The sequence below is a fragment of the Cryptomeria japonica genome, chromosome 10 (genome assembly GCF_030272615.1).
Source record: "Cryptomeria japonica chromosome 10, Sugi_1.0, whole genome shotgun sequence".
Classification (NCBI taxonomy): domain Eukaryota; kingdom Viridiplantae; phylum Streptophyta; class Pinopsida; order Cupressales; family Cupressaceae; genus Cryptomeria; species Cryptomeria japonica.
The window spans coordinates 361,228,777-361,237,799 of NC_081414.1; the positions used below are offsets into that span (position 1 = coordinate 361,228,777).

Sequence of the window (9,023 nt, forward strand, 5' to 3'; positions counted from 1 at the left end):
TCTCTTTTATGCTACGCAGCATGAGGTTGAGATAATACTGTCAGAAGATCTGGAGTAGTTTCTATCACACATTTCTTGCTTCCTCTGTTTTCTTTGCACTTCTGAGAGTAGATTTCAAGTCTCGAGGGCGTGAAACAGAGTTCTTCTTAGTTCTCAAAATTGCATATTGAAGTTTTAAAATTTCAGGATAAATTACAGAACAAAAATATTCACTGATTCTGCATCAGGAGACCAACAATTATGAGTTCATTACAGAACTCAGCAAGGACCACATGCAAATCTCAGTCCACTGAGAACAGATCTCTGATTGTCAATACATTCAGTCTTATTTAAACAGAACACCCACAACAAAGAGCAAACCCGGGAAACTCACTTGGACAATTAAGTTCCATATATTGATATGTGCATTAATCCTACACCCATAAACTCGCCGACTTAGACAGCCGAAGAAAACATATCCATCACTATGAATCGATCTGACAACTACTCGTTAACAAAAGAACAAAGTTTTGTAAGCTTACAGTGAAATTGGATCTATAAGTAGATCACTAACTAAACTTATTGTGAAGTGCCCTGCTAATGATTATCAGTGCCTCTTAAGAGGCTTCTCCAAGAGAGCCGATATATACATTTCCTTCAACTCAGCCCCTCTGTCCAACTTACGCCCAACAGACCACTTGAGCTTATTATACCCAAGCTTTTCAATCATGGGCACATAGGTATCCAGCTGATGCTCAATGCAAAAGAAATGATCGAGCCAAAAAACCCCTCCAGGCCTCAAGATCCTGTAAATATCATACAGTATGAATTCCAGCAGCTGGGTAGGAATCCAGTTACTAAGAACATGCATGGAATGAACAATGTCAAGGGTGTTGTCGAAAAAGGGGAGCCGCTGGGTGACCGTGATGTAGAGGGGTACGAATCCTCTGGAAGCGATGAAATTGTTGAAAGGGCCATTAAAGTTCATCGATGTAGTCACGATTGTCACATTCCGCTCCCGCATCCTGACCGCAAAGGTCGCCGTTCCGCCGCCAATGTCGAGCCCGATGCGTATTGTGCCCTTTTTCAGGGCCAGAACTTCAGCAATGGAGTAGTCGAGGTCGCCCCCGGGGTGAAGCCAGCGGGTCTTCTCCCTGTGTTGAAGGTCGAAGCAGTCCTTGCAGTCGTCGAACCCCGGCTGGTTTTTCCGGTCGATGAGGCAGGCATAGTCTTTGCAGGTGTAGGCAGTCCAGACGACGGAGGAATTGGGCGGAGTGGTCCACATACACTTGGGAAACGGGAAGGGTTCCTTGTAATTGGGGGTGCTGCGGGGTAAACAGCGGCGGCGGGGGAGCGGCTCGCAGCCCCGGAGCATGAGCTTCTGTGCGAGAACTTCATCATCAGGGCAGGGGGTCCCGGGCTTGTAGTCCATATATCTGGCCAAGTCATCTTTAAGGAGGGCACAGGCATGACCGATGGGCGGGTAAATGGTGTCGGACCCAATATTGGGGTTGTATCCCAGGGGAAGCTTTTCGGCATCTATGAAGGCCCGGAGCTCTGCTGGCAAAGACCCATGATTGGCTCCTGCCCATTGCAGCCACGGGTCGTCCTGGTCCGTTTCCCTGTCCCCATTGCCTTCCGCTCCCTGCACGAGTGTGGTATTCAGGTATTCGTACAGTTGAGCGACCCGGGCGAGGAGTTTTTGTGAGAGGTCTCTGTCGGATTTCAGCTCGGATTTCAGATCAACAAGCTCTTTTTCTGTTCTGTTGAGCTTCGCTAGGAGGTCAGTGACAGGGGCAGAGAATTGGGTATGCTGGGGTATGGTGACAGAGGACTGAGAAGTAAGGGTGTGTAGGTTGCTGAATTGCCCAGAGAAGAGAAGGGTGAAAATGTTGGTGCCCAGAACGAGCAAAACCACGCCCAGTTTCGACATGGGCTTGGGCATGAGATTGTCCACCGATTTGCTCTTTCCGGATGAATCAGTCACAGCCATTTGTGTGAAGTGGGCTACGAGGTAGAGAGAGAAAGTGGACCATATACGCCACTGATGGAGAGATGAAGTGGGTTAGGTGGAAGACGAGTTTGGCGAAGAACAGAAGCCCGTGAGTTGGGTTAGTTCTAACTCCGTGTTCACAGTATTGTGATCTCGGATTATTAAATATGTACCTGTGTTGTGGTCAAACGTCAACTACGGACACGACTAACGTAGCATAGAACACTGAGTTTGTCTCGGTTTTCATCTCATTTTGAGACAATTGAGGCGTCGAAACTTTGCAAGTGGATCGAAGGACAAGAGGACACGCAAACTATTGTAATAATTTGAGTCGAATCGCTTTTAAAACAATTAAAAAGAAACTCGACACGCACTCTCAGGCGCCGGTATCGTTGAAAGATAATGAGCGAGGTGATTTGCTTGGGGAACTTGCAAATATTAATGTTAAAATAATGGGGGTTTTAGAGTTGTGGAAAGGGAGTGGAGTGGTTATTGATTTTCGGACTACATAGGATGACTTTAACCACTTGTACCTAGATTTTAAAAACAGTTTTAAGTAAAATCATGCAGGTTTGACCTTAAATATTAATTTAATATTTTGGGTCAAATTTGTATTTAGTCAAATGTGTATTTGGTATGTTTTTAATGAGAAGCAAATTTTGTTATAATTTGTTGTTGAATATGGAATTTTTTTATTTTTATTTCTGGGTAAGGGAAGAGTACCCGTCCATGTTCCAATAACCATTTATTCTTTGCACACCCAATTTCTTAATTACTAATTTAATTTTTTTTAAAAAAAACTAAAAGTCCATTAATAAATTAATAAATTTCATATGTACTAATATCCACCCATTTTTTAGAATTTTTGGATCATAATTGATCCATTTGTACACCATTATTGGAACCCACAACACATGACTACTAGGGCATTTATGCGTAAGTATTGGTAATTTTAAGTGCATGGCTATCGGAGCATCTTTAAGTAGGTATCATGCGGCACTTTAAAATATGTACTTTTTGACCTTTATGCACATAACCGATCCCATAGCATCCATCATTACTATCTAGAAGTTAAAACGATAGCTATACGTAGTTAAGTCACATGTAAAGGCAATAAAAGAAATCATCCAAACCCAATATATTGTTTAGAATATGTGGGTGCATGAAGTTAGTTATAACGACTACTGATACACTTCCCCTAGTCTTTAGTTGAAAATTCAATTTATTTAAAAAAAAAAAATTTATGATGAACTTTTTTATACACAATTAATCCATAAATTTACTACATATCATAATAGACTTGGAACTACATGACTTAAGGTATAGCTTTATATTATAATTTTTTAAAGTATTTAAGTATTTTTATTATAAGGTGGTCTCTTTATTTAATTGAAATATGCCATTTTTTACTTTTCATTATAAGATAAGTTTAGAGTCTAAAATACTTCTTTAAGTTAATGACTCAAACCTCAATAATGTTTCCTAAGTCTTCGCTAGTACTTAAGCAGTGGTTTTATTTTTCAAAAAAAATTCTTCGTGAAAAAATATATATCTCAACTTTTGTTTGCTATCTTCTAGGCATGCTAGCATTTAGATATTCATTATAAGGAGGGGCTAGGTATTCCATTTCCTTTTCCTCTTCATATTCATTGTTGTTTTCATGCTCACGATTGGTGTGTACATAAAATTTTGAGCATAAAGAACAAGTTATATTAACCTATTCTACCAAAAAAACAAATGCAACACTCAAATTATGCACAAAGGCTAGCAAATATTGATGAAAATGTGAAAATAGTTCACCAACACCAACCCTTGTTGCACCAACAAAAGGTGGTTGTGCTTAAGAATGATAGATTTGGTGGCATGTGAGTGATCTCTCCTTTATCATAACTTTGCATAAAGGCACATGTGACATTAATGGCTTGATTTAACCTCAATTTGTAGATTTCAGGCTAAGAGATTGGATGGACTAGATTAGCAGTTGAGACCCTTGGGATAATGAAAGGAGGATAAGTGTCCTCACATAGTTGGCTAATTGAAAAGGGACCAAGATTGTAGGGAAATCCATGATTGAGTATCCCCTTGAAAATGGTTAATGGTCAAGACAAAAAAAGAACTTTAGAGTACCGTTGATAGATGGATATATACCTTCAACCCATGTGACACCACGCCACATGTACAAAAGAAAAGGACCAATGATTTTCTACACCTTAGAGGGTGTGGAGGATTTGAGGAGATTTAATTAAGGATTTCCATATGTAAGTGGGAGATTTTAAGGGGCTAATTGATTTTATCCCACTTAATGGAAAGTGGAGAAAAAAGGTAATTTAATAAATATATATATTTATTTGTTCATTGGAAAAGAGATTGAGAAGATAGATAAATAAATATTTAAATTTATTCATCTAATGTGGATTATAGAAAATATATTAATAAATGATTTATGCTAAAAAATGAGTGTGAATGAATAGTGATAAATAGAGGATTTATTAATTAAGTAATAAAATATTATTTAATTAATATGGGGATGAAGATCAAATAATTAACTAGATAAATAAGGATTTTCAATCAGTCATAGAGTAAAAGGCCAAGTTATTAGTGTGAAGGTATGAAAATGTGAATCAAGACAAAATGAAAACAATGCAATGCAAGATCTAAATTCACATTCACAAAATCACTCAATAAAGCCTAAAATCTATGCACAAGTCAAATGATAAACAATAATACCATAAAAAAGATCTTAGATTGCTCTATTGTTTCTCAATAGTTACTTGAATGCTTTCAATGTAGATTGTACTCTCAAATTTTGTAGCATACCTTTAATATCAACATGATAGTATGAAGGCTTGATGCTTGATAATGGATGTTTGATTGGGTTAACTTGATAATGATAATTATACATGCTTGCTTGATAATAGATTGCATAGGATGCTTGATCATAAGAGTGATAGCTAGGTAATATGAATGAGCAAAGGTCTTATTTATATGTCTCACATAAAATTTGATCAATGGTAGTGATAAATTAAAAAGATCACTGGATTAGAAAATTTGAGAGAGGGTAGGACTTAAAATGCACAGTGATTGATGAGGTGGAATGATAAAGAGAGTGTAAATGCATAGATGAAATAAACAAAACATTTATTTTATTTATGCAAGGTGGGAAATTTAAATAAACTACTTGAAATTTATTTAATTTTGAGAGGAAGGTGTTAGCTAATTAAATATTTTCTAAAAATTATTTAATTATGTGAGGGAAGTTAATTGTTGATATATTTAATTAATATTGAAATAAAATAATGAAATTAATAGAAAAAGATAATGAATTAATTAAATAATTAAAATTTATTTAATGAGTACAGAGGAAATGTTAGCTTAATTAGACAATTAAAAATTATTTAATTAATATGGATAGAAGAATTTATTTATTTTTTCTCTGCTCTTGTAATGCCCTACTCTACGGTTGAACCTCTCCCTTGCGCTCCTTCCTTTGGCACAGATTGGTGCATAGGAAATGACTCTCTTGGCAATGGTGTTTCCAATCTATTATTGTGTGCATCACATATTTTGAATGCTTCTTCTTTTCTTTTACAATGCCAAAATCATTCTTTGTTATATGATGTTAGGGTTCTCGTTGATGCCAAGGCTCCCATTTTTTTGCAACTTGTGTGTGCCCCATAGGCTCAATATTCTTTTTTGTACAATGAGGGGCAACAACCATCTCACTTGTCTTGTTGGGGATGGGCTGACTAGGAAATCCATACCCATCTCGATGCCTTACCTATTGGAGATTCCTTTCTTGGTGCTTGCAATTTTGGGGGTTGCCCCTTTCTACCCTACCACTCTTCACATATTCTAGAGATTTGTATTGGAGGTGCTATATGCAATTAGGAGGAATTTCTATAAGAACATGCCCTAATCTATAGATTTGTGAAAACATGGTTGAAGCTCTGTGATCTTCACTCTTGTATCACCACCACTTAGAAAGATGGTATGGAGGAGGAGGTATGCACTTACCCTTGTGTTAGAGGTTTTTTACTTCTCAAATTGACTCCCTTAAAGACAAAGAAAATGTGGTAAAAATGACCCACTATTTTTTCAAGGGGTTTTTTATACATGAAACCTTGGTTTCCATATTATGATCCTCGCACAAATACCTTCTTTTTGAAAGTGCACAATTGTTGTTGGAGGCAACCACTAGACTATGAAATAATTGTTTTCAGGTGTAGGAAATGCTTATTTGTTGAACATTCAACTCCCCTATATCCAAAAATAAAATTTCATGGTAAGGAAGATCAATCCACAAGACCAACCTAGTGGATTGGGGTTGATTCCCATTAGTATGTTTTTCCTCCTAATGATTAGAATGCTCAATATTCTACACACACATCTCCATTGGCTAATTCCAATCCTTCTTATCCATCTAAACTACTTGACTCTATTCCTATAGCTCTCGAAACAACTTCCTTTAATAGATCTACAACAAATGTTTCAACATTTTTTTATTGAGGAAGCTAACTTTAGGATTACAAACATTTTTGTGGCTTCCTTGGTGTCTATGTCTCCTTCTATAGTTGATGGTCCAAAGGAAGACAACACAAAATAAGTGGTGGAGCAAAACACAATGATGCACCCTCAATTGAAGCATGGTTGAACAAAGGTTGAGTGGAATATGTCCCCCTAGGTATGCACCAATTTATGCTCGGATTTTATTCGGAAGGGGGAAATCATGGATTGAGTGAAAACACCCTTATTTAAGGGACTATTGTGAGTTCAATAAAATAAAATTGTGCCCATGATGTTAAGATGGGATAGCCTTAATCATAGTGCTAATAGTATAGGGAATATTTATCGATTCACGTAGTTCTGATGCACCCCTTGTGGCAAGCCCATGCACTTTTTCAATAATTTATTCTTTAGTTTTATGTGGCATGACTCTTTTATGCCTAGCTTATGGATCAAGAAAATATGGATAGAAGAATTAATGAGAAGGTGACATGACAAGATTGAAATGCATTAGCCAATTTTAGATGTCTATGTTTTTTCCTTTTTGAGATAATACTTTTTATGACATTTTTACAAAGAAAAATGACACTAGTGATATGCCCCAATGATAGGATGGAAGGAAAAATGGATGCCTCATCGAGAGATTGGCCAGATAAATAAATTTTGGGTCAAGACTTGAAAAGAGGTGTGATGTTTGTGTATGAAATGTGTGAATGAAATTAGGTAGAAATTAGCCCATTGATAAGATGTAAGGTGAATCATATAAATGGGTAGTGGAAAAAAAAGGAAAAGGTGCAAGATGGATGGGATATGATAGGATATTGCAAGATGGGTGGATGTGTAGGAGGGTATAAAGTGGACTAATGCCTTTTTTTTGTTATGCTTTGTATTATTGTCAAACATCTTATGAAGTAGACAACACACAAGAAAACAATGGTCAAGATCAAAGTTCAAAGATCAAGATAAAAGATAAATTGATAAAGTAATAACCATGCTCCATTCCTCACTCTCCACCACAATATTAGGATCAAGGCTTCCATGAGATTTCTGAGAATAGGTGAAAATTAAAGATAAAAAGACACATCCATCAGACAGTTAAGATCAAAGATCAAAACAGTAGATATTGTATATCAAAAGATAAAAATATAATTTACTTGTGCTAATTAATTCTTAGTTCATTCAAATATTGTACAATGGCAATGGTTGCCTCTTGTGTTGAAAATTTTATTGTTTTAACCGAACTTTTTGTTATACCAATTGCTATTTATTTTTCTAATTAGTGCAAATTATATTCTCTTACACTTTTTGTGTGCATGTCTAATTTCAAATAAGTAGTTTACTACTATTCTAATTAGAATGTTTATTTCTAATTTGGAAGAATGCTACCAAATAAATATACTTTCAATTTCACACATAATTATTATATAGTAATATAATAATATTTTTATTTTAGATATGTGGCATGCAACCAACGTAATAAGTATTTACTTGTCATCTACCATCGTACACCCACATGTTGCACTTGAAGGCAATCAAGTGTTTTTTAGTGAAATTATAACTTAATATTTCATTTATTTATATGGTTAAATTTCTTATATTAAAAATGTATTTTCTATACGATAATATCTAAATTTATCTTCTACTTTGAATGTTCCTTTCCCAATATTCTTGTATGCAAAATTCAATATCTATAAATTAAAAATGTGTTTGCCATTGTTCAACTGTAATTTTTGAAGTTCAAGCTCCTTTGCTACAATGCTCCAACATTAACACAATTACTTTATAATGTTCAAATAGGTTTTTTTAATAGCTATGGTGCGACTAAGATTGAATTTTAAATCAGAGAATCAAAGAAGACAATATCAAAGAGAAAGTCATAGAGAGTATCATAGAGAATATCAAAGACGAAAATGGGAATAAATGACAAAAGTTCAAAGGGAAGAACAAAGAATACGAGATAACAAAGCTCAATGACAAAGAGATGTTAGAAGAAGGGCAGAAGTAACAGTGCAAGAATTAGAAGATCAAACTAGAGAATAAGGACATCAACTTGATATACAATCAAGTGACACATACAATCAGTAATGTTACGCAACAACTGAATTAAATCTTCTAAATGAAAGTTCAAGTTAAACAGAACATGTACTAGAAACACTTGAGCATGCAACCCCAGTGGGAATCAGTTTAGTTGTACAAAGACATGTCAAAAATTTACAAAACCTGAATGGAATGCTTGAAGTTGATTTCAAAAGATTCCAATTGCAATTTTGACATCAATTGGATAACCTTAGATTGCCAAACATGTGTCATATTTGTCAAGAATGTTATCCAAGAATCAAAATATCTCACACTGCTCAAGGTATTGTATGCACTAGATGTCGACAAGAGAGAGGTATTCATAGATTTTTCGCTTCAAATAATTTTGTATCTCGAGCCACAACTAGAGGAGCTTGCAAAATTGACTCAGGTAGAAGAAATGTTGATTGCATGTGTCAACCCAATACTACAAGTTACACATGCTACAGGTGGTCAATATAGATACAAAAGA

General features: G+C 35.7%; 1 protein-coding gene across 1 annotated transcript; it reads right to left on the minus strand.

Moving 5' to 3' along the window:
• Positions 1 to 304: 304 nt before the first annotated feature.
• On the minus strand, positions 305 to 2,375 carry LOC131042798 (probable methyltransferase At1g29790). Its single transcript, XM_057976119.2, has one exon. The coding sequence runs from the start codon at positions 1,970 to 1,972 to the stop codon at positions 587 to 589; it is 1,386 nt and encodes a 461-aa protein (XP_057832102.2). The 5' UTR covers positions 1,973 to 2,375; the 3' UTR covers positions 305 to 586.
• Between the last annotated feature and the right edge of the window lie 6,648 nt (positions 2,376 to 9,023).